This window comes from Schistocerca americana, chromosome X (assembly GCF_021461395.2).
Source record: "Schistocerca americana isolate TAMUIC-IGC-003095 chromosome X, iqSchAmer2.1, whole genome shotgun sequence".
Taxonomy (NCBI): Eukaryota; Metazoa; Arthropoda; class Insecta; order Orthoptera; family Acrididae; genus Schistocerca; species Schistocerca americana.
The window spans coordinates 901,059,308-901,086,415 of NC_060130.1; the positions used below are offsets into that span (position 1 = coordinate 901,059,308).

General features: G+C 45.7%; 1 protein-coding gene across 2 annotated transcripts in view; it reads left to right on the forward strand.

Annotated features, from left to right (window-relative positions):
• The window catches only part of LOC124554852 (microphthalmia-associated transcription factor), a 388,895-nt gene that overhangs the window by 74,027 nt on the left and 287,760 nt on the right, over positions 1 to 27,108 (forward strand). Inside the window, exon 1 of one of the 2 annotated variants that reach the window (XM_047128518.1) lies at positions 11,176 to 11,412. The exons of the other annotated variant lie outside the window; for it this stretch is intronic. Within the exon in view, the coding sequence (XP_046984474.1) occupies positions 11,192 to 11,412 (221 nt within the window). The 5' untranslated portion in view covers positions 11,176 to 11,191. Of the gene's footprint in view, positions 1 to 11,175; positions 11,413 to 27,108 lie in introns of those variants that run through there. 2 annotated transcript variants of the gene reach the window in all.

Here is a 27,108-nt window from a genome sequence, read left to right on the forward strand (position 1 = left end):
GGTTAGATGTGCACAACTGCTAGCCAGTTACGTTGTCTCCTTTTCCCAACCATAGAGGTTCATCTCCTGCGTCGGCAGCCCAGGTGAGGGCTTATGATTGCGGTTCGCGTCCAGTCCGTTCTGTCTGAACTAGAGTCCTTCCCGTTACCACCTCTCCTCGAGGTCCATTCACGTACACCTCCATGGTGTACATCTAGGCTGCAGGTTCTTCTGGACCTCTTGCATGGCCCTAAGGACTCCATTAACCCTGCGGCTCTCCACTATCACATTCTCTCGGTTCTGGACATGTATTGGGGCCATGAAGTGGTTTACACCGACGGCTCGATGGCTGATGGTCACGTAGGCTTTGCGATATTCTTGGAGGACATATTGAACAGAACTCCTTGCCAGATGGCTGCAGTGTTTTCACTGCAGAGCTGGCGGCCATGTCTCGTGCTTTTGAGCGCATCCGCTCATGCCCTGGCTAGTCATTTCTCCTGTCTACTGACTCCTTGAAAAGTCTACAAGCTATCGACCAGTGCTACCGTTGCCATCCGTTGGTAGCGTCCATTCAGGAGTCCATCTATGCTCTGGAACAGTCCCGTCGTTCAGTGGTGTTTGTGTGGACCACGGGACACGTCAGAATCCCAGGCAACGAACTTACCGACAGGCTGGCCAAACAGGCTACGCGGAATCCGCTTCTGGAGATGGTCATCTCCGAAACTAGTGCTTTTAGGGTGGGGGTTTTAATGTGTTGCAGAGTGGCTGGATTCTTTTTATTCTCGTGGTTAGCCAGCGATGGTAATCTGGTGTCTTGTTTTGATCTCTTCATGTTTCTTATGTCTCTCTCTGGTTTTCTTGTCCGATTTTGTCCGCTTTAGTGTTTGCTGCCTTTCTGTCATTGTCGTGGTTTTCTCCTTTCTTCCAGCTGTATTTCGTACATCTCGATTATTTTACTCCCTCCCTTGTGGAATTATTTTATTCAGAACAAGGGACCGATGACCTCTCAAAATGGTTCAAATGGCTCTGAGCACTATGGGACTTAACTTTTGAGGTCATCAGTCCTCTAGAACTTAGAACTACTTAAACCTAACTAACCTAAGGACGTCACACACATCCATGCCCGAGGCAGGATTCGAACCTGCGACCGTAGCGGTCGCGGGGTTCCAGACTGTAGCGCCTAGAACCGCTCGGCCACACCGGCCGGCGATGACCTTTCAGTTTGGTCCCCCGTACAAGGGTTGGTGATCAAGACAAATCCCATAATGCCTCTTAAGGTGTGCCGTAAATGTGTTGAGGGGCTGTGTCAGCGGAAAAATGGGAAGAGGAAATGCCTTTCGCAGTTCCTACGGTTTGAAGGGAGCCGCAGGTTCATGTATATGATAGATTTGTTTTTGTGAACGTTGAAGGTTATAACGTAAAAAATAATGGGAATAAAATATTCTAACATTTCGTCGGCATTGCGACCAGGTGCCCATAGTGAATCTCTTCCTAATCCAATTCCACCTATACAATTCTCGAAGACTGCCAGCAAGAGAGCAGTTCAGAAAATGAGTGCGGTGATTGCGATTATTACAATCTGGAAGAAGGTTCTGCACCAGAATGATTAAGTCGAAACGAACTAAACTATTTAACTCGTGACCTGAATTTTAAAGAAGATGCTGCCAAATTGCGGTAAAGACTGAAAGCAAAACATATTGTGCTACCCGGAGAATCATTCTCTTGGTAAAGGAACAGAAAATAAGAGTTAGTAAAATTCTTTAAAGGCGAGGCTATGTTTTTATTGTTGTTATATTGGGGGATACTGAATTTCTTTAACGTTGCTTATAATCAAAGTCAATGGAGGTTGTTTATAGACTCGTCAAAACGTATCCTGAAAGGTGTACTTTTCCATAGTGAAAATTTGTTTGGCTCAATTCATGTTGCCCATTCATTAAACCATAAGGAGACTATAAAAACCTCGAACCTATGTTGAAATTTATTAACTATGAAAAGCATTCTTGTACAGCATTTGATTTTTGAAAGTAATTGACTTGTTACTCGGTCAATAATGCGGCTACACAAAAATGCCGTGTAGCATTTGTGAGAGGGACAGATGAGCCAAAGATAAGCACTTGGAAGGCAACGAACTGCCGCCCCCCCCCCCAAAAAAAAAGAAAACCACCTCCAACTCGGTTCACAGAATGTAAAAAAATGAACCAATTGGTCAACTAAGCAACGTACACGTACTTCATTTTCACATCAAGCTTGGATTATTGAAACAGTTCGCTAGAGTTTCCCGTACATGGAAACAAGATTTCCAATAGTAGCTTATGAGAAACTTAAAGAAGGAATCCTTGTGGGGCCGCAGACCTGAAATTTAGTGAAAGAAAATTTCTTTGAATGTAAAGTGAATACAGTGGGGAAAAATGGATTGGGTTTCGTTTAAAGAAGTGGTGAACAACGTATGGGCAACAACAGACGTCCAAATTATAAAACCAGGGTTAAAATAACCATGCAGAGTTTCATGAAATTAGGACGTAATACGAGTGTGAGGCTTCACTCTCCACATTCACACATTGACTTTTTTCCCTGCGAATGTTGTCGATGTCAGTGAAGAGCAAGGAGAACTCTTCCACCAGGTCATCAAAGAGATGAAAAGACACCAAGGGAAGGTGGAATGCAAAGATGATGGCTGACTACCGTTCTGTGCTAGAGAGAGATGCGGCCCTGGAATATTCCGAGAAGACAGTTATGAAGAGTCGTAGAAAGAAGGAAATAAACGATGCGATTCTTTATGTAAGGAGTACAGCGAATATATACATGTTTTTTAACCTTAAAATATGATCATATTAAACTTGACGTGTTTCCAAATAGCAAGCTCCTGTTTTCAGAAACAGTAGATTTTTTTTCGAAGAGGTATTCTGAGTCTTGTGATGGTGTGTGTCTGAAAATAGAAACTGGTTCTTCCGAAACTCGTAACATTTAGTTTTATCAAATTTTAATGTGATTAACATCGTAAGAGCTGAAATACTCTATTAAATTGTTGAATTACAACTGCAACTTCGTTTACATCTAGCTATGGATGAAATATATCGGTGAATTTTTAAGGGTAACTTTGCAGGCTTCTGGGGCGGCCTTCATTGAAGGTAAAATCATACGGATTACTAGGCAGCGTCGTGTTCCTCTTTAAACTTCATCTGTATTCGACGTTTTCGTGCGCGAGGGATACAAACAACTACCAGTAAGCCACCTCGGCGGCACGACAGTAATATTTTCGTAATCACGTCCCCTGCATTTAACTGCCTGATGTTGGAATCCCACACTCTCGCTATCAACTAGACCGGCTGGAGCTACTCTCTGGTGCTACACTCCTGGAAATGGAAAAAAGAACACATTGACACCGGTGTGTCAGACCCACCATACTTGCTCCGGACACTGCGAGAGGGCTGTACAAGCAATGATCACACGCACGGCACAGCGGACACACCAGGAACCGCGGTGTTGGCCGTCGAATGGCGCTACCTGCGCAGCATTTGTGCACCGCCGCCGTCAGTGTCAGCCAGTTTGCCGTGGCATACGGAGCTCCATCGCAGTCTTTAACACTGGTAGCATGCCGCGACAGCGTGGACGTGAACCGTATGTGCGGTTGACGGACTTTGAGCGAGGGCGTATAGTGGGCATGCGGGAGGCCGGGTGGACGTACCGCCGAATTGCTCAACACGTGGGGCGTGAGGTCTCCACAGTACATCGATGTTGTCGCCAGTGGTCGGCGGAAGGTGCACGTGCCCGTCGACCTGGGACCGGACCGCAGCGACGCACGGATGCACGCCAAGACCGTAGGATCCTACGCAGTGCCGTAGGGGACCGCACCGCCACTTCCCAGCAAATTAGGGACACTGTTGCTCCTGGGGTATCGGCGAGGACCATTCGCAACCGTCTCCATGAAGCTGGGCTACGGTCCCGCACACCGTTAGGCCGTCTTCCGCTCACGCCCCAACATCGTGCAGCCCGCCTCCAGTGGTGTCGCGACAGGCGTGAATGGAGGGACGAATGGAGACGTGTCGTCTTCAGCGATGAGAGTCGCTTCTGCATTGGTGCCAATGATGGTCGTATGCGTGTTTGGCGCCGTGCAGGTGAGCGCCACAATCAGGACTGCATACGACCGAGGCACACAGGGCCAACACCCGGCATCATGGTGTGGGGAGCGATCTCCTACACTGGCCGTACACCACTGGTGATCGTCGAGGGGACACTGAATAGTGCACGGTACATCCAAACCGTCATCGAACCCATCGTTCTACCATTCCTAGACCGGCAAGGGAACTTGCTGTTCCAACAGGACAATGCACGTCCGCATGTATCCCGTGCCACCCAACGTGCTCTAGGTGTAAGTCAACTACCCTGGCCAGCAAGATCTCCGGATCTGTCCCCCATTGAGCATGTTTGGGACTGGATGAAGCGTCGTCTCACGCGGTCTGCACGTCCAGCACGAACGCTGGTCCAACTGAGGCGCCAGGTGGAAATGGCATGGCAAGCCGTTCCACAGGACTACATCCAGCATCTCTACGATCGTCTCCATGGGAGAATAGCAGCCTGCATTGCTGCGAAAGGTGGATATACACTGTACTAGTGCCGACATTGTGCATGCTCTGTTACCTGTGTCTATGTGCCTGTGGTTCTTTCAGTGTGATCATGTGATGTATCTGACCCCTGTATGTGTCAATAAAGTTTCCCCTTCCTGGGACAATGAATTCACGGTGTTCTTATTTCAATTTCCAGGAGTGTATCAAAGTTTTTTTTCACACATCAGTAAACTTCAACATGAGCACCCTCCCCTCCCCCATATGGGGCCTGGGGAATGAAATAACAAAAGCGGAAAAATTGGATTTCTGTAGTGTTCAGCCAAACAAGGCACTAGAAGACTTCTGAAAAAGATCCCAGCAAAGGGCTCAAAACGAATATTGAAGCCATATTCATTTTATGAATTCAAACATCTTTTTCTTGCTGCAACATACACTGTCCAGTCACATTAATGAGACCACCTGTCAGAAGCCTGTATAATCACATTTTACAGCGCAGACTACTAAGAGACGGGCAGGAAGAGAGGCTCTCGAAGCTCAGACGGAAATGTGGAGCCATGCCGATTCCAGTGCCTGCTGCAGCGTTAGGTTCGTTGGTTGAGGATCTACGGTGCGAACAGTCCTATCGAGATGGTCCCACAGATTCTCTATTGGGCTTAAATGCAAAGTGTTTGGTGGCCAGGGGATTATGGTAAACCCATTCTGGTGCTCTTACAACCACACACGTCGGCTGCGAGCTGGGTCACATGTTGCATTGTCGTGCTGAGGAAAAACAAACTGCATGTTGACCCACTGTGTCTTCTAGAATGACGAGATCGCCCAGGGAATGGCACGAAAACGTTCGCTAGACCACAACGCTCATGCCTTCGGCCTGGACCCTTCCGATGATTGTTAAAGGGTGCTTGCTTTCAGACGTTTCACGCCGATGTAGCATGAAACGTGAGTCGTCTAAAAACGCCACCAGTCGCCAATCAGTGGACGTCCAATTGCGGATTTGCGTGAAAATTGCAGCCTCGTCGCCGATGAACTGCAGTCACCCTGGGCGCATAAACCAGGCGCATGCTGCGGAGAGCAGTTTTGCCGTTTCGGAAATGCTTTCCCCATTGTCCTGAAAACCAACTATCATGCCTTTATGAGGGCAGATAAACTTCTCCAATCCCGCCGGCAACTGCACATTTCCCGCAAACCCCCCCCCCCCCCCCCCCCCGCCCCCAATACGCTTTATATACCCTGCCTTTCTGCCGTGTGAGAGTGGTTATTGCACGTTGATGTATAATATACGTGGTGGTCACATTAATGTGACTGGACAGTGTAATATTTATTTACGTTCCGGGCGCTTTTCGCCTTTAATAACGGTAGGTGGATCAAAACAAAATGTCCAGACACTCTGTGACCAAAATGGTACTGAAACAGAGGATGACAGACTAAAGCCCGAAACACTAAATGTCTTTTTACAAACCTGTTTAACAGAGGAAGACTGCACTGTAGTTCCTTCTCTAGATTGTCGCACAGATGACAAAATGGTAGATATCGAAATAGACGACAGAGGGATAGAAAAACAATTAAAATCGCTCAAAAGAGGAAAGGTCGCTGGACCTGATGGAATACCAGTTCGATTTTACGCGAAGGAACTTGCCCCCCTTCTTGCAGCGGTGTACCGTAGGTCTCTAGAAGAGCGTAGCGTTCCAAAAGATTGGAAAAGGGCAGAGGTCATCCCCGTTTTCAAGAAGGGACGTCGAACAGATGTGCAGAACTGTAGACCTATATCTCTAACGTCGATCAGTTGTAGAATTTTGAAACACGTATTATGTTCGAGTATAATGACTTTTCTGGAGACTAGAAATCTACTCTGTAGGAATCAGCATAGGTTTCGAAAAAGACGATCGTGTGAGACCCAGCTCGCGCTATTCGTCCACGAGACACAAGAGGGCCATAGACACGGGTTCCCAGGTAGATGCCGTGTTGCTCGATTTCCGCAAGGCATTTAATACAGTTCCCCACAATCGTTTAATGAACAAGGTAAGAGCATATGGACTATCAGACCAATTGTGTGATTGGATTGAAGAGTTCCTAGATAACAGAACGCAGCATGTCATTCTCAATGGAAAGAAGTCTTCCGAAGTAAGAGTGATTTCAGGTGTGCCGCAGGGGAGTGTCGTAGGACCGTTGCTATTCACAATATACATAAATGACCTTGTGGATAGCATCGAATGTTCACTGAGGCTTTTGCGGATGAAGCTGTAGTATATCGAGAGGTTGTAACAATGGAAGATTGTACTGAAATGCACGAGGATCTGCAACGAGTTGACGCATGGTGCAGAGAATGGCGATTGAATCTCAATGTAGACAAGTGTAATGCGCTGCGAATACACAGAAAGAAAGATCCTTTATCATTTGGCTACAATATAGCAGGTCAGCAACTGGAAGCAGTTAATTCCATAAATTATTTGGGAGTACGCATTAGGAGTGATTCAAAATGAAATGATCATATAAAGTTGATCGTCGATAAAGCAGATGCCAGACTGAGATTCATTGGAAGAATCCTAAGGAAATGCAATACGAATGCAATACGAAAACAAAGGAAGTAGGTTACAGTACGCTTGTTCGCCCACTGCTTGAATACTGCCCAGCAGTGTGGGATCCGTACCAGATAGGGTTGACAGAAGAGATAGAGAAGATCCAACGGAGAGCAGCGCGCTTCGTTACAGGATCATTTAGTAATCGCGAAAGCGTTACGGAGATGATAAACTCCAGTGGAAGACTCTGCAGGAGAGACGCTCAGTAGCTCGGTACGGGCTTTTGTTGAAGTTTCGAGAACATACCTTCACCGAGGAGTCAAGCAGTATATTGCTCCCTCCTACGTATATCTCGCGAAGAGACCATGAAGATAAAATCAGAGAGATTAGAGCCCACACAGAGGCATACCGACAATCTTTCTTTCCACGAACAATACGAGACTGGAATAGAAGGGGGAACCGATAGAGGTACTCAAAGTACCCTCCGCCACACACCGTCAGGTGGCTTGCGGAGTATGGATGTAGATGTAATATAAAAGGCATCTTAAGTGGATTGTTTTTAGCTACTCATCTCTCGTGCCCAATTATACGTTTCCTCTATCTGGTCATGGGTTACAGGGTGCATTTCCACTTCATTTGTGAAAAATCGTCGCATATTTATGTAGAGATATTTTGTTTAGTTTTCGTAAGCTGGATGATGTGAAACACTACACTGCTAATGTGGCGAGAACTTCAGATTTACTTCGGGAGAACTGCCAACACTTCTTTTTCATAACACTTCATCACTTGGCGATTCTTTAACAAACAGTTTTGTGACGAAAAAAACCATTCAGTTCTCCGGGATTAATCGGAAGTTATTACCAAATCAGCAATAAAGTGTTTCACGTAATTTAGTATACGAAAACTAAATATGAAACCACGTGGGTTGCCCAGAAAGTAATGCACCGCATTTTTTTTTCGGCCAAAAATAATGTTACGAATCCGGAACGTTATGTATGTATTATTTGAAGTGCGCCAAGTTTCCGTCACTTACGACAGATAACGTAGCTGCAGGACAGTTTCAAAATGGCGTCTGTAGGTGATGTACGTTACAAGCAATGTGCCGTCATTGAATTCCTCACTGCAGAGAAAGAAACCATGGGGAATACACATAAACGTTTCTGCAAAGTCTATGCAGCATCTGCTGTCGACAGAAGTACAGCTAATCGCTGGGCACGGAGGGTGAGGCCATCAGAAAGCGGTTCGGCGGAGCTCCAGCGGTCGGATAGACCATACACGACTGACACACCTAACGTAGCCCCCTCGGATTTCCACTTGTTTGGGCCATTAAAGGACGCCACTCGTGGAAGACATTTTGAGGACGATGTGGAGTTGATTCACACAGTGAAGCACTGGATCCGCCACCAGGTTCAAGTGGCTCTGAGCGCTATGGGACTTAACATCTCAGGGTATCAGTCCCCTATAACTTAGAACTACTTAAACCTGACTAACCTAAGGACATCACACACACACACACACACCCATGCCCGAGGATGGATTCGAACCTGCGACCGTAGCGGTCGCGCGGTTCCACACTGAAGCGCCTAGAACCGCTCGGCCACACCGGCCGGCCCTCCAGCGTGAAACAAGGGCGTATATGCCCTGTCGGTACCAATTCTCGTCCTGGTGGCGGACCGGCCGAGGTGGCCGAGCGGTTCTAGCCGCTACAGTCTGGAACCGCGCGACCGCTACGATCGCAGGTTCGAATCCTGCCTCGGGCATGGATGTTTGTGATGTCCTTAGGTTAGTTAGGTTTAAGTAGTTCTAAGTTCTAGGGGACTGATGACATGAGAAGTTAAGTCCCATAGTGCTCAGAGCCATTTGAACCATTTTTCATGCTGGAGGAAGGCCATAGAACGGGATGGAGATTACGTGGAGAAATAGGGTGTGTAGATAAAACACCATTCTTTCGTGTGTGTAATTCTCATTATAGTCAATAAAGAGTTGTTGAAGAAAAAACTGCGGTTCATTACTTTCTGGACAACCCTCGTACCAACAGATCAGAGGAAACGCAAATCTGGACAAGACAGACAGCAAAAAATAGCACGGACTAATATAATAAACCAATATTTATATCCTTGCTGCGGAAATGGTCACACCAACGATCTTGTTATTGAAGTACACTACTGGCCATTCAAATTGCTGCACCACGAAGATGACGTGCTACAGACGCGAAATTTAACCGGCAGGAAGAAGATGCTGTGATATGCAAATGATTAGCTTTTCAGAGCATTCACATTAAGTTGGCGCCGGTGGCGACACCTACAACGTGCTGACATGAGGAAAGTTTCCAACCGATTTCTCATACACAAACAGCAGTTGACCGGCGTTGCCTGGTGAAACGTTCTTGTGATGCCTCGTGTAAGGAGGAGAAATGCGTACCATCTCGTTTCCGACTTTGATAAAGGTCGGATTGTAGCCTATCGCGATTGCGGTTTATCATATCGCGACATTGCTGCTCGGATTGGTCGGGATCCAATGACTGTTAGCAGAATATGAAATCGGTGGGTTCAGGAGGGTAATACGGAACGCCGTGCTGGATCCCAACGGCCTCGTATCACTAGCAGTCGAGATGACTGGCATCTTATCCGCATGGCTGTAACGGATCGTGCAGCCACGTCTCGATCCCTGAGTCAACAGATGGGGACGTTCGCAAGACAAAAAAGTTCTGCACGAACAGTTCGACGACGTTTGCAGCAGCATGGACTATCAGGTCGGAGACCATGGCTGCGGTTACCCTTGACGCTGCATCACAGATAGGAGCGCCTCCGATGGTGTACTCAACGACGAACCTGGGTGCACGAATGGCAAAACGTCATATTTTCGGATGAATCCAGGTTCTGTTTACAGCATCACGATGGTCGCATCCGTGTTTGGCGACATCGCGGTGAACGCACATTGGAAGCGTGTATTCGTCATCACCATGCTGGCGTATCATCCTCCGTGATGGTATGGAGTGCCATTGGTTACACGCCTCGGTCGCCTCTTGTTCGCATTGACGGCACTTTGAACAGTGGACGTTACATTTCAGATGTGCTACGACCCGTGGCTCTACCCTTCATTCGATCCCTGCGAGATTCTACATTTTAGCAGGATAATGCACGACCGCATGTTGCAGGTCCTGTTCAAATGTGTGTGAAATCTAATGGGACTTAACTGCTAAGGGCATCAGTCTTTAAGCTTACACACTACTTAACCTAAGTTATCCTAAGGACAAACTCACACACCAATGCCCGAGGGAGGACTCGAACCTCCTCCGGGACCAGCCGCACAGTCCATGACTGCAGCGCCGCTCGGCTAAGCAGGTCCTGTACGGGCCTTTCTGGATACAGAAAATGTTCGACTGCTGCCCTGGCCAGCACATTCTCTAGATCTCTCACCAACTGAAAACGTCTGGTCAATGGTGGCCGAGCAACTGGCTCGTCACAATACGCCAATCACTACTCTTGATGAGTGGAAGCTGCATGGGCAGCTGTACCTGTACACGCCATCCAAGCTCTGTGTGACTCAATGGCCAGGTGTATCAAGGCCGTTATTACGACCAGAGGTGGTTGTTCTGGGTACTGATTTCCTAGCATCTATGCACCCACATTGCGTGAAAATGTAATGACATGTCAGTTCTAGTATAATATATTTGTGCAATGAATACCCGTTTATCATCTGCATTTCTTCTTGGTGTAGCAATTTTAATGGCCAGTAGTGTAGTAGTTTGAAGACGAACGTGACGCAGTCTAATAACTCAGAAGTTTTTACCTTCAGCGATCTCAGTCTGGTATGTGGTCTGTAGTGAGCTTGTTTCCGAGTTTAGGCTCTAGTAGTACTCGAGTAGTGAGCTCCGAATATTCCGAAATACCGTAATAATTTGAGCGCCGGAGCCGAAATTTTCCGATCGTTCGGAGTCTGTTGTTGCTTAGGGCTGTTGCCGCCTGTCAGGTTAAATTATAGGCAGAGTCTCTCGGATAAAATTAAAGTATCCGGGCGGAGAGTTTTGACGAGGCGAGGATGGCAGAAATAGCCGTGACGGTGCGCGCGCAACGGCAGCGCGTACTGGGCGGCAGTCGGCGCCGGGCAGTGCGAGCGCGACCGCGGCGCGGCATGGAGGCGACGCCGGCGCACACGCAGCGGCAGCTCAGCGAGTTCCAGGAGATCATCCGGCGCATGGACTCCGTGCTGGCGCCGCGCGCGCATTCGGTGCGCGTCAACATCGGCATCGACGAGGACCTCAAGATGATCCTCGACATGGACCCCAGCATCATGGACGCTACCACCCCGGCCGTCACTGAGCCCGCCGCCGTCGTGCCGCCGCGTCCCACCTGGTAAACAAACCGCCACGGGATTCTGCCGGTGCCGGCGAGAGCCGATATTGCGTGTGCTCCCTATCACCACGACTTGTGCTGTCACGATTTTCACAATCTTTTTTTCACGTCGCGAGAACTACTTTACGAATTAAATAACGTGTTGTAGTTACATTGTAGTGCAATGACTGTGTGGGTCGGGAACTGTTCCTCATCAGAAAGCGACAAATGGGATGTAAAAGCCACTGATTGGCAGTATTAGTATGTCATTAATTACATAATTACCGTTTCGATTGCACAAAGATATTTTGGTAACGTTATGACAACATCCCTCTCCTAAAATGCGAAATGAACGAGCACGAACTTGACACTTCAGTTCAAATGGCTCTGAGCACTATGGGACTTAACTGCTGTGGTTACCAGTCCCCTAGAACTTAGAACTACTTAAACCTAACTAACCTAAGGACGTCACACACATCCATGCCCGAGGCAGGATTCGAACCTGCGACCGTAGCGGTCGCGCGGTTCCCGACTGTAGCGCCTAGAACCGCTCGGCCACTCCGGCCGGCGACACTTCAGTACTCAGGTCTGATTGTTTCCTGTAAAGTGACTTGTTACGTTGTGTTTATTTGTATTTTAAACAGAAAGTTATCACGTAATAGGGGGGAGAGTGTGGCAGATATGATACGCGAGTTGGGATGGAAGTCATTAAAGCAAAGACGTGTTCGTCGCGGCGAGATCTATTTACGAAATTTCAGTCCTCAACTTTCTCTTCCAAATGCGAAAATATTTTGTTGAGCCCAACCTACATAGGTAGGAATGATCATCAAAATAAAGTAAGAGAAATCAGAGCTCGAACAGAAAGGTTTAGGTGTTCGTTTTTCCCGCGCGCTGTTCGGGAGTGGCATGGTAGAGAGATAGTATGATTGTGGTTCGATGAACCATCTGCCAAGCACTTAAATGTGAATTGCAGAGTAGTCATGTAGATGTAGATGAAACAGGATACCTGGCGTGTGTGTGGAAACGATTAAAAAGGATTTTGAAATACGGGGATAACTGCTCTACCGCCCGTAAAGGTATTTATCTATGAAACTCTACATTTGCACACTTCAGAAGCACGAATCACCGAAGGAATTATATGGTGTAACGTATAGTTACCACCACCATATTAGCAAAACTCATTAATGAGGTGCTACTTGGCAAAAAGCCAGACTGTAGAAAAGATATCGTGCAACACCTCAAGCTGCTGTTTATCTTCTTATTGTGCAACCAGTTTCGTCCAAAGACCATTATCCGGCACAATTTTTTGTTGACGGCAAGAGTTACATAAATAAATAAAAAACTATCAATATAATATTTATAACTAATGAATTTTTGACATTTTGTTTTTTATGTGTTTACATACCTCTTGCTATTAACACATTTGTGCTGAATAATAGTCTTTGATCTAAGCCGACCGCACAATAAAGAATAAACTGAACAGCAGTCTAAGGTGTTGCGTGTTATCATTTCTAGAATTTATAAAAGCTGTGGAATACAATCGACAAAAAATATTTTTAAAAGCTTAATATTTGCTTGAAACTGTGTATGTTCACATTTGCAGTACCGTAACACAGTCATATTTCCAAAAATAGAAATTGGTGTATTGCCTTACGTTCATCCCTTATTCCTTAACGAATTGGAAGTGTGGAGGTTCGGTCAAGTCATCACGATGTGTGCACATACTTCATAATTTTCTTTGTGCCGCACTGCAGTATTCCAGTATCAAAAGCCTCAGTGATCACATTTTTGCAACGAGTTATCCCATTCTTGTAATCACTTGCAAGTCCACCTTTACACTTACATGACGTGTAATGGAAGAACGTACCACTTCACAAGAACGCCTATTTTGGGAAATATGACTGTGTGACTATGGCGTATATTAATCATTCCGATTCAAGCAAATGTTTAGTTTTTGCCAAATAATGCCTCATTTTTGACTAACTGTAACGCGAAATTGTTCCTTCGACGACTTCTGCGTTTTTAGTCTTTAGGTGACCTAACCGTCAAGCAGTGATTGTGCGGTGTTACAGAGAAATGACTTTGATGGGCCGTAGAACATATATTTCTAACGTTAAAATCGGTTTTAGCCGTTCGGGAAAGGGTACTTACCTTGTCAGATAACTTGTTATCAAGAAATAAATTATCCATTTTTTATCAGTTTGAAACATAAATTTTATGTAGTGCTTTCTACTGGTTTCTACAGTAATTCCGTCAAGGATATTAGCCTATGCGAGCTTCCAGTAGACCCAACGTGAGATACTGTTGTATCATACTGTGTGATTCAGCATTAATGAACAGGCTCGTCAAGGGTTCACCCCAGAAGTTGGCGAAGTGCTGAAACTTTGTCCTCTGCACTCCGGGGGAGCCTTTTTCTAATTCTACTGCAACCATTTCAGTCTAGGCGCGTAATATATACTGTGTCGCTATGAACGAATTCTGGGTTGATTCTTCAACTCCGGAGCCGGTTATTTGGCGTGTGTCTGTTTTAATAGTAATCCATCTTTGAGAGTGCTATAGATTAGATTTTAAAGCGAAAATAACAAAGGAAGAAGTTGAGAGAGGCATCCACAAATGGAAAAGAGATGTGAAATGCTCGTAGTTTCACAGACACATTGCAAGAATAACTAAAATTTTCCATCTGCCTGCAGTCACAAAATTCCTTAATAGGAAATCATGAAGAATATTTCCTTCATTATGATAAAGCTTTCGTGGCAGTCGGTACGGGTCACAATTTGTTGAACGTATCCTTAATTTTTTTTAAATACGAAGCGTAATCCAGACCCCTCAGGCGTTTACGTATTTTCACGTAGCTATCCTTTTTGACTTCAGCCATAATAATAATAGTAATAATAACGTAGGGCATAGATGGACAACGATTTCCTTATCGCCTGTCACTAGATCATCACCATCATCATTATTATTGTATTATTATTATTATTATTATTATTATTATTATTATTATTATTATTATTTTAACGTAACTATCCTTTTTGACTTCAGCAGTAATAATAATAATAATAATAATAATAATAATAATAATAATGTAGTGGCATAGATGAACAACGACTTCCTTATCGCCTGTCACTAAATCATCATCATTATTATTATTATTATTATTATTGCTGCTGCTGAAGTAAAAAAGGATAGTTACGTTAAAATAATAATGATGATGATAATGACGATGATGATGACTTTTTAGTGACAGGCGATAAGGAAATAGTTGTTCATCTGTGCCACCACGTTATTATTATTATTATTATTATTATGAAAATCAAATACAGTGCACTTTCTTTCAGACAGCCTGATAACGATGGTGCTCGGAAACTGGTCACACTGATAAGTTTGAGTTTACAAGTTTATCAAATTCTGAATGATAGAGACTGTTAGAACTGTTGCCGCGCGGGATTAACCGAGCGGTCTTGGGCGCTGCAGTCATGGACTGTGCGGCTGATCCCGGCGGAGGTTCGAGTCCTCCCTCGGACATGGGTGTGTGTGTGTGTGTGTGTGTGTGTTTGTCCTTAGGATAATTTAGGTTAAGTGGTGTGTAAGCTTAGGGACTGATGACCTTAGCAGTTAAACCCATAAGATTTCACACCCATTTTTGTGAGAACTGTTAGGTACCTCCTGTGCTGTGTGTGCTTGCTATCGCATTTGTTGTTTACGCGCTGTTTTGGTCATCCAGCAGTTGCCAACGGAATCGTCGACTTCGTTCTGATGAATAGTTCCTTCTGCCGTAGAGTCTGATTAAGTAACTGAGGTAGTTCGAAGAACGTGCGTCGCAGAGGTGCGCGAGTGTCGGTACGTGATGCTTAACAATAGCGAAGGCAGCGCGGCGCAGTGATTTCTTCCACGAAACCGGCGGCCCGGTGGCACCTTAGCGCGTCGTGAGCTGTGCTTCGCTGCCAAGACGGCAGCCGCGCAGTAGGTTTCCTGTGTTGCAGAACCGCTCCTCATGACTTCCGGCATTCGTCGCTGACAAACGTCTCGGCCGGTTCCGTCTGCATTGCGGTCGTGTGTGGCAGACGAGATCAGTGCCTAATATAAACGTTGATAAAGCGAATCTGCTACGAAGAATTCAACAAGTTGTAGAGTAGCGGCGCAGATTTTACTACCTCGCTGTCAGCGATGACTGGACCTCCTCCCCCCCCCCCCCCCTCACCCCTCTCGCACGCCAATGCAATGCCACCGCAAACGCAGTGGCCTGGTTTGCTTACAGACTTCATAAAAATTACGTGTGCCACTCGCGAGTATTCTGTCAGATTTGTTACCGTACGGCGAAAGTTGCTTTACGTAGCTTCGGCCTTGAGACATGACTGCAGAGCGGCGTTCTTTCGAAGGTCAACTTATTAGCGGAAAATGCGCACAACACACTGCTCTGTACCTTCTGGGCTCCTCCCTCGTTTTCCGGCGCGCACACACACACACACACACACACACACACACTCACTCACTCACTCTTGCGCGATGTAGCACAGAACCGTCTGCTTTGCATCGAAATTAGCGTATTATTCAGTTGATATTAGGTTGGTGCATAAGTTCGTAGCGTTTTTGTTTTGTATGTTGGTATTCCGGTTGCTAGTGGTTTATTTACGATAGTCATTTTTTATTTGTAGTTCACTGCTGCTATTTGAGTTTACATGCTGTAGCTCTTGTCATTTGGAGATACTGGGTGGAGCTGTGGACGCTAGAAAATGGAGTGCCAAGTAGAGGAAGAACATTTCCGACACATTCGTCTGTTTGAGTTCAGTAGAGCGTGACAGCAGCAGAGGCAGCCGTAAACGATTGCGCCATTTGTAGGGATAACACTGTTGGACAGAGCACGCCAAGAAAATTGTTTTCTCGTTTGAAGAAGGATCGTTTTGACATCAGCGACTCCAACGTTCAGGAAGACCTTCGGGGTTTTATGTAGACCGTATAAACGCACTCGAGAACTCGCAAATGTGATGAACTGTGGTCATTCCACCTCGTGCGACATTCGCATGCAATGAGGAAGGTTCAAAAATCGAGTGTATGGGTACTGCATGCTCTAAGCCAAAATCTCAAAAATTAGTGGGTGGCCATATGTGCATCCGTGCCTGCACGTCATCAGTTATTTCTTGAGTAACACCGACAATTCCTATCCTGTATCATTACTGGTGACGAGAAGTGGTGTCTGTATGTTAACACGAGGAACAGAAAGTAATACTTGAGCCCATACAAAGCAGAAACTCTCCGTACCAAGACCTGCGCGCATCCACAAAAAGATAATGTAATGTATCTGGTGGAACATTGATGGCGTGGTGTTGCTTCCCCGAGGTGTAACCATCAGTGCTGACTTTTATTGTTAACAACTGAGACGTCTTGCAGCCGCAGTCCAAGAACAACGACCAAGAAGACTGCTTGAAGTGATGCTAATCTACGATAAAGTCCGCACGCATTCTGCTAGACTGACAAAAAACACTATACACGATTTGGGTTGGGAATCATTCCGCACCCACCTTGTTCGTCTGCTCTTGCGCCCTCAGATTTTCACCTTTTCCTTTCTCTATCGAACAGCCTTCAAAGAACTTCGTTTCCAGATGAAAATGCACTCCGAATATGGCTGGACGAGTTCTTGCCTCAAAACCAAGTGATTCCTATAGTCGCGAAATCGGAAAGTTACCCCAGCGTTGGCAGACTGTTGTAAACAGTGGAGGAGGAAATATTATTGATGATTAAAGTCTCTGTTATGTGTATCTGTTGTGTTTATTAAACTTATGGAAAAACTCTATGAACGTGTGCAGCAACCCATTACATTAGTACAGGGTGTTTCAAAAATGACCGGTATATTTGAAACGGCAATAAAAACTAAACGAGCAGCGATAGAAATACACCGTTTGTTGCAATATGCTTGGGACAACAGTACATTTTCAGGCAGATAAACTTTCGGAATTACAGTAGTTACAATTTTCAACAACAGATGGCGCTGCGGTCTGGGAAACTCTATAGTACGATATTTTCCACATATCCACCATGCGTAGCAATAATATGGCGTAGTCTCTGAATGAAATTACCCGAAACCTTTGACAACGTGTCTGGCGGAATGGCTTCACATGCAGATGAGAAGTACTGCTTCAGCTGTTCAATTGTTTCTGGATTCTGGCGGTACACCTGGTCTTTCAAGTGCCCCCACAGAAAGAAGTCACAGGGGTTCATGTCTGGCGAATAGGGAGGCCAATCCACGCCGCCTCCTGTATGTTTCGGATAGCCCAAAGCAATCGCACGATCATCGAAATATTCATTCAGGAAATTAAAGACGTCGGCCGTGCGATGTGGCCGGGCACCATCTTGCTTAAACCACGAGGTGTTCGCAGTGTCGTCTAAGGCAGTTTGTACCGCCACAAATTCACGAAGAATGTCCAGATAGCGTGATGCAGCAATCGTTTCGGATCTGAAAAATGGGGCAATGATTCCTTTGGAAGAAATGGCGGCCCAGACCAGTACTTTTTGAGGATGCAGGGACGATGGAACTGCAACATGGGGCTTTTCGGTTCCCCATATGCGCCAGTTCTGTTTATTGACGAAGCCGTCCAGGTAAAAATAAGCCTCGTCAGTAAACCAAATGCTGCCCACATGCATATCGCCGTCATCAATCCTGTGCACTATATCGTTAGCGAATGTCTCTCGTGCAGCAATGGTAGCGGCGCTGAGGGGTTGCCGCGTTTGAATTTTGTATGGATAGAGGTGTAAACTCTGGCGCATGAGACGATACGTGGACGTTGGCGTCATTTGGACCGCAGCTGCAACACGGCGAACGGAAACCCGAGGCCGCTGTTGGATCACCTGCTGCACTAGCTGCGCATTGCCCTCTGTGGTTGCCGTACGCGGTCGCCCTACCTTTCCAGCACGTTCATCCGTCACGTTCCCAGTCCGTTGAAATTTTTCAAACAGATCCTTTATTGTATCGCTTTTCGGTCCTTTGGTTACATTAAACCTCCGTTGAAAACTTCGTCTTGTTGCAACAACACTGTGTTCTAGGCGGTGGAATTCCAACACCAGAAAAATCCTCTGTTCTAAGGAATAAACCACGTTGTCTACAGCACACTTGCACGTTGTGAACAGCACACGCTTACAGCAGAAAGACGACGTACAGAATGGCGCACCCACAGACTGTGTTGTCTTCTATATCTTTCACATCACTTGCAGCGCCATCTGTTGTTGAAAATTGTAACTACTGTAATTTCGAAAGTTTGTCCGTTCAAATATACCGGTCATTTTTGAAACACCCTGTAGGTTCACACTAAAACGACTAGATTATTCTTTTATCTGTTTTCTCTTCTCTGTGTCCAAAAGGCCTAAGGTTTCTTTCTAATCCATTGGGATGGCTTCTTAGTGATGGTACCGTCACTGCTGGGCATGTGATGAGAGTGCATCATGTAATGTAAGGGAGAGGGAACTCTTGTAGTCTGTTCTAAATAATGTTATTGTATCATGTCCATCGTTAATTTCTTGTGATTATTCTTTTTGTGTAGCCCCATTAGTTAGATTATATTCTCGTAACAATTCAAAACTAGGTGGCGCAGTGGTTAGCACACGGGATTTGCATTCGGGAGGACGACGGTTCAAAGCCGCGTCCGGCTATTCAGATTTAGGTTTTCTCTGATTTCCCTAAATCTCTTCAGGCAGATGCCGGATGGTTCATTTGAAAGGGCACGGCCGATTTCCTTCTCCATCCTTGACACAATCCAAGCTTGTGCTACGTCTCTAATGACCTCGATTTCAACGGGACGAAAAACCCTAATCTTCCATCCATCCATCCTTCTTCCTCGGTCACTGAGCAATTCGAAAACTGTTGTGTGAACACAGTCATCGTTGTAAAATCTCTTTCCCCTCCAAATGTTCTTTCAGCTTTACAGAAAGATGGTAATTTCGTGATGCATGATTTGGACTCGCCAGTCAGTTTTGCCCCCCCCCCCCCCTCCCCCGAGAATCGTACTGTCCCGCCCACTTCAACTCTGAAGTACGTTTCCATTTGCCGCGCCGTTTCGCTCGCACATTGTGATGCACCTGTTATTCGTACTGCAGCAGAAATGTGTCTGCAGGGAACCCGGAACATTCACTCTCTTCTGACAGTGCGCCACTCTTCTTGTGCAGTGGTCTTAGACTGAGACGACGTGTGTAACTTAATTTCTGACGTTCGTATGTTTATAGTGTCTGCAACGTGACACATGAATACTGCCCGCTTCACGTATGTCTTGGCAATGGATTCTTGTCCGGTCGACATCGAGATCGTCAAGAGACGGTTCGAATGTAGTGATTATCATAGTTGCTGTAAATTGCCTTTTACACAGCACACGCATTGATTTACATGTTAGTTCCTGCAGAACGGAAACGGCATGTCTACTTACTTGGGTACCTATTGAAACAGTTATCTACACGTACTGGGAATTAGTCAAGGAACTTCAGGAACCCCCTGTATGTGGATGTTGCTCGTACACCAGAAAAAATGTTAGTCACCACCAGGACACCTCACATCATGTAACAGCTCAAACACCCATCAGTGGATAGGCGACGTCATGTCTTGGCAGTTTTCAACCGTATCTGGAGCGAGGGTGAGTCTCATCTCAGTGGCGAGAAAGCGTGATCTTTTCGGGACTAAAACGGGGTAAGCACTCCCTTGAGAGGGACAGATATGGCCCAATTCGTCTTACTAATGTTCTCTGAAAGTTGATCGAATGTATGGTGAGCTGGTGGCTGTGTTGGTACCTTAAGAGTCTCCGGCTTTTTTGTCTCTGTTCCAGGGCGGTTTTCGTCAGGGCCGTTGTAGAACTGATAATTCAGTCTGCCTGGAGTCTGCAGTATCCTTTTGCCCTTAGTCAACAGCTTATCGCTTCGACTTGCAAAAGGCTTATGACGCCGCGTGGCGTCATCACATCGTTGTTACCCTACATGAGTGAGGTATCCAGGGCCAGGTCCCAATTTTTGTCTGGAACTTATTGCACACCCTACTTTCCGAGTTCTAGTTGATGTTTCCCGCAGTACTCCCCATGTGCAAGTAAATGGAGTCCCACCTATTGAGTGTCCACCTTTTCCTAGTGACTATTAGTGGTCAAGCGGCAGTTGTGGTGTCCACCCTGTCACCCTCCACGAATACTGACGATTTTTACATCCACTATTGCTCCTCCACTGTGGGTGTTGCTGGGCGCCAACTGCAGGGTGCCATACGAAAGGTGCAGTCCTGGGCTCTCACCCATGGATTCCAGTTTTCAACTTGCAAGACATGCGCCATGCACTCGTGCCACCATTGTACTGTCCTTCCATAACCCTAACTCTGCTTTGACGACCAGTTGCTCAATGTGGTGGAGTCTGGTCGCTTTCTGGTACTGATCTACAATGCCCAGTTGACTTGGCTTTCCTATCTTAACTTACTTAAGCATATGTGCTGTTGCCACCTTAAAACTCGTAGCTGCCTCAGTAACACCAGCTGGGGCGCAGACTGCTTTGCACCTTACAAAGCTCTGAGCCTGTCTTGTCCTGATCGTGGGAGTCTGACATGTAGTTCGGCATCACCTTTAGCATTGTGGATGCTAGAACTGATACACCATTGTGGGGTCTGATTTGCTACAGATGCCTTTCGAGCCAGTCCTGTGAATAGCCTGTTCATGGACGCTGAGGTTCCTCCACTACAAATCACGTGACAACTACTGCTTTTCAAAATATGATGCACATTCGCTGCTCCCCTGAATATCCGAACTATCCTGTCCTTTCTCCTGGTAGGGAGATCCTTCTTCCACAACAGAAGTCCAGGACTGGAGTCAAGACTGCTGTTTGCATACAGTGTGTCTGCTCTGAACTCCAACTTGGCCCACTGTTGTCTCTTGTCAGGGAGCAATTGCTTATGCCCCCATAGTGTTTACCCTGCCCTCGGATCTGTCTCGACCTATGCTTTGGAAGAAAAGACTGTTAACCGTATAGTTTTTCGACAGCTGTTCCTGGCCAGGATGCATTTCCAGGGTTTGGAAGTGGTGTACAATGACAGCTCTACAGTCGTCAGGTGAACCGGTTTTGCCTACACATTTACAGGGTGCAATGAATAACGCTCCCTACAAAACGAATGTAGTGTATTCACTGCAGAATTGGTGGCCATCACTTGTGCGCTCAATCATATTTGTTCTTGCACCAGAGAGACGTTCTTGATCGGCAGTTACTCTGTGAGTAGTTTTCAGGCTATTGATCAGTGCTATCCTCGACAGCCACTGGTCGTGACTGTTCAGGACCTCCTTTCTGACCTCCATCAAGCTGGACGGTTGGTCGTCTTCATTTGGACATCAGATCAAATTGGGATCCTGCTGACCAGTTGGCTACCAGCATGCTGACTTCGGAGATGGGGGTATCGGAACTGGACATTCAGTCAACTCTATGCCGTCAGTTCTTGGAGGCTTGGAAGACAGATTGGTGTGCCCTGGTTTTTCTGAGCAAACTGCGAGCAATTAAAGTGACCACGACTATGTGTCAGTCTTCCCTTCATACTTCTCGCAGAGAATGTTGTTCTATATTGAATTTGCTTTGGCCACACGTGGCTGACACGTTGCCACATCCAACGACGTGAGGATGTGTCTCACAATGTATGGTGCCCATATGATCGTGGCCCACATCTGACTGTAGTGCCCTAAATTGGCCACTTTACACCGAAACCTTGAAGTTGCTGACACTCTGCCTCTGTTGCTGCCGGATGACGCTGTAGTGGCTGATCTGGTTTTACTTTTAGTTCATACCCTTCCATTAACTGCTCCTACCCAGGAGGCCCATGGCTGCCCTTGCTCTGTGGTCCAGCCTGGCTCCTGCCCTTCCGACGTTTTTAATTCACCTGATTCTTTTACATCTGTCGTTAGTTCAGTGTGTCGTCGTCGTCTTTCCTGAGATTTTATTAATTGGTCTTTGTTGTTAGTTTTCTTGTGGTAGTGTAATGGAGGGTGAGGAAGCGCCGGTCGAGGAGTGCGCCTCTCATTGCATACCATGTCCCGGGGGCCTCTGGCTGCTTTCAACTCACCCACCTTATCCCTCTCACTTCTACGGGTCGGTCCACAGCATGCCCAATACCCATTGTGAGTATATAGAAGAAATAACAAAACGTGGTCGCTGAGGATGTTGAATTATGCACCCTAGTTCACGTTCACGGTATTTCCTGTCGGGTTTGAAACCGATTTTCACTGACAGCGCGACACTCTCCTCCGGTTCCTACCGACTAGGATCTGTTTACGACCACTGTTCTTTCCGTGATTTCCCTAAATCGTTTCAGGCAAATGCCGGGATGGTTCCTTTGAAAGGGCACGGCCGATTTCCTTCCCAATCCTTCCCTAACCCGAGCTTGCTCTCCGTCTCTAATGACCTCGTTGTCGACGGGACGTTAAACACTAACCACCACCACCACCACCACCACTGTTCTTTCGTCGCGTTACTTGGATGCGAGTAGTACACCATTCCTTGCAGACTCGTTGAGCAAACCGGGCGGCTTTATTGACGGTGTGGTCATGAACACTAACTTTCAAGTGAGGCCAACCATCGCCTAAATTCTATATTTTGAAAACAAGTTTTTTGTTCACTTACTATGGTAACATTTGCAGAAGGATTGCAAATATTTAAGTTCTAAAAACGTAGTGCTGGCCTACTTCATTTCTAGAAGCAATGGCCAGAGGTTCAGGCACAGGGAAAAATCGAGATTTGCTGGAGTATATCACGTTACATGTGATAGGCGTAATTCGAGGTAAATCGGCCAAACCGGTAGAAATTTTATATTAGCAACCCAGGCTCAAAATCAGCTTTAAGTACCCACCTACAGGAAACTGGGCATTCAGTTACATCTCTCCCCTCTTGTCGTCAGATACTGCATCGAGAAAGCAAGGGCAGTACACTTAATATTTTGGAGTAATTGGAAATTTATCGCTCATGAAATACTGCACAGACGGATTTACGCGATAGAAACCTTTTCGCTACTTTTGATTGTTTAAATAGGTTGTTTATTGATTCCTAGAAGCATATTGTTTATGCATTGCTTTAGATGTCAGCATATTCATCCCCTTGCATTTTGGCGTATTAGTTGAGTAACACTGTATTGCCACTTTCCATCCTCGTCGGTACACACGAACCGGCGCTCCGTATCTGTGCGCATGCGCCGTTGCCCGCTGGGTCTCATACCAGCGTTCTGCCAGTCTAGTTCAGTTTGATGCCGACTTCCCTCCCGGAGCAGTCTACGGAGAAGGTATGTGTTAAGCCTTGGTTCTTTCGTATTTGGCTCCTTCTGGAAGTTAGGCTACGTTTATTTGAGTGTGTGTATTCGGATGTTCTTACGGCACCTACGGTTTTTCCGATTTCTTCCGTTTTTCATAGTTGCTGAGATACGCCCTTATTTTTTAGGTTTCTTTCGGGCCAAACCATTTTAACTTAGACCAATGCTTACAGCCAGTACTTATTTTTATTGCTTTGACGATAAACTGTGGAGCTGGCTATAATTGTTGTTCCTGTGTACGGTCATGATTTAAGAGATACTGTCAGCACACTTCTCCTAGCGGCCGTATGTGAACATGCGCGCGTATTTTTAAAAAACTGGTTGTTTAGAAGAGTAAATGTGTTGTTCCTCCAGTGTACAGATCACCCAGTGATGCATTTTAAGAATACGAAACTGTTCGTGGTCCTTCAGTAAAGGAGTGGTCGCCGGCGTGCCCAGACACGATAGCTTCTTTCTGCAGTTTTCGTCGACACATCTTCCCGAGCTGAGTGCGTTCAGCCGACTGGCACGTACGAGTACACACCAATGCCACGACTTGTGCTGGGAAGCGTCGCATTACCGTCCGGTACCGGTTCTACACAACCTACAGCTATTCAGGGCGACGAGTATGTTATTTTAAGGAGGTGACTGATATTTAAAGTGCAAGAATGGGAACTGTAACCCTTCTGTGGCCCGGGGACCTCTTGATGGTTCCATTACTAACGTTTTCAGAAGGACTGGCAAACATTTCAGTTCTAAAAACTTAGTTCCGACCTACTTCATACTTAGAAATAATAGCCAGAGGCTCCCTCAGCCACAGGGAAGACTCTAGATTTGAAAGTTAAAAATCTTCGGAAGTATATTGCATTGCATGTGATGGGCGCAGTTCCCAGGTAAATCGGTCGAACAGGTAGAAATTTTAAGACACGCTTTAAGGAGCACACCAATAAACCAGGCTTCAAATCAGCCTTAAGTACCCACGTACAGGAAAGTGGGCTTTCAATTACGATCTCCCTTCTTATCTTCAGATGTTGCATCAAGAAAGTAAGGGCAATACACCTAACATTTTGGAAGAATTGGAAATTTATTGGTCATTAAAAAAAATTCCTGATGAAACAAAGCACAGACGGATTTCCAACATAGAAACTTTTTTTCTGATATCAATTTTTTAACTAAGTAGTTAATTGGTTCCTTGTTTATGCATTGCCTGTAGATGTCAGTCTATTCATCCTCTTGCTTCTTGGAGGATTATTTTAGTAACATGGAACAACCATGGGCACCCACATCGTAGTTTGTAAGTGGAGGGGGTGGCGGTAACACTGAGGGTATGTAATATTTATTTATGGAGTATTTTTGATATTTTGGAAGACGAATGATGACTTTTAAGTAGCCATAAAATGTTCCATGTCCGATCTGGTTAAAAACCTGCATAATACCGACTTTTACATAATTTTCTCGAAAGAAAAACACCTGACTACACTATATATGGGGGCGGGGGCGACCACCGTGCCTCCGGGTATGGGCGACCTTTCCATCCTTCTAGTCAGCACATACTAATCTGCCCTTCCGTAACTTTGCGCATGCGCCGTTTCCCGTGGCGTCTCAACAGCGTTTTGCCAGTCTAGCGTAGTTTGATGCCGGAGGATTCTGCGAATTGGGTACGTGTTCTGCCTTACGTCTTCCTTATCTGGTTCCTTCTGGAAGTTAAGCTATGTTTATTTGACTTTGTTTATTGAGATCGTCTTACGGCACCTGCGGTTTTTCTGATTTCTTCCGTTTTCATAGTTACTGGGATACACCCTTTTTTTTTTATAGGTTGCACTTTGGGCCTAATCATTTTAACTTGGTCCACTGTATATAGCGAGTTACTTATTTTTATTGCTTTGACAATGAACGATGGGACTTGGCTATAATTGTTTTTCGTGTATACTACAATGATTTAGAAGATAGTGTTAGTACACTATTCCTAGCTATCATATGTGGGCATGAGCACGTATTTTTAAAAAATTTAAAAACCGGTTACTCCAGGGAGTAATTATGTTACTCCTCCGGTCTACAGATTACTCGATGATGCGTTTTAAGAATGCGAAACCGGTTGTGATCTCTCAATAAAGGCGTGGTCACGGGCATGCCTAGATACGATAGCTTTTTTGTGCCTTTCTCGTCAACTTGTATTGAGTGGTAACGTGTAACCGAATGACACGTACACGTATACACCAATGCCATGACTTCAGCGGCGGAGCGTCACATTACCATTCAGCACCGGTTCTACACAATCTGCAACTATCCAAAGCGACGAGTATGTTATTTTAAGGGGGTGATTAATATTTTGGACTTCGAGCGAGAAGACCCAGTGCATTTGTTTTTACATGAACTTTAACGTTTCAGATTTTGTGGTCGTGGTTTCTGCACTAAATGTGTGTGATTATAAGGAGTAATACGTTTTTAGTTTTCTGTGTGGCTTTCGCTTAAGAGTACCACCATACGTGGTACCAGTATTTTCTCGTGAATGTTTCATTTTGCTCTTTTTGGCGCTCGAAGATATTTGTGCTGGAATCTTAACAATCATACAAGCCTTACTTCAGATTCCCCAGTTTCGGTAGACTTAAAGTCTTGACAAGGTTTTGAAAATTACGATGGCTCCCCTTCATAATTACCTCCGTTTTTTTATTTTATTTTTTATAACGATCATCCCTACATTTGTCTGTCGTAACTGATCATTTTGATTACTTGTGTGTGTGTGTGTGTGTGAGTGTGTGTGTGAGAGAGAGAGAGAGAGAGAGAGAGAGAGAGAGAGAGAGAGAGAGAGAAATAGAAATACCAAATTGCATCTTTGTTCGTCGTCAAAGTTAACCTGTATATGTTCCTACAAGTGTCTGTATAAAGTTACGTAGGGACTTCAGAAATTGAGTTGCGTATTGTCAGGAGAGAGAGAGAGAGAGAGAGAGAGAGAGAGCATGCATATGTTCCGGAGGTTCAGCATACACAATTCTGCTGCGGCACGGATAACAGGTGCATCATAGCGTGCGATTGATATGGCGCGGCAGCTGGCTTAATCCAGAGTTGAAGTGCGCGGCACGGTAAGATTCTTGTGGGTAAAATTGCACACAGATTCACCCTGAATGTCTGACGATGTATGGACCAAATGAAATTTCGGTTCTAGCTGTATTGAAATGGGACCAAAAGCCTGACCAATCATCGTGAGTGATGCTGATTTGGAAGGAAAGCCATGAACATCGACCACAGACGACAGTGTCCAGGGGCCCTATTCTGCATCGTTCATACCGATCGGTGCGAATAAAACTAGCAACAATCGTCTTTATACTCTAGCTTGTCACAAGTATTTATCTGCAATCGAATCCAGTAGACAGAGATTAAAGGTTCCCGCCACAATATTTTCAGACTATACCACCATATATGAAACATTTTTGATTCATCAGATGCATGTTATA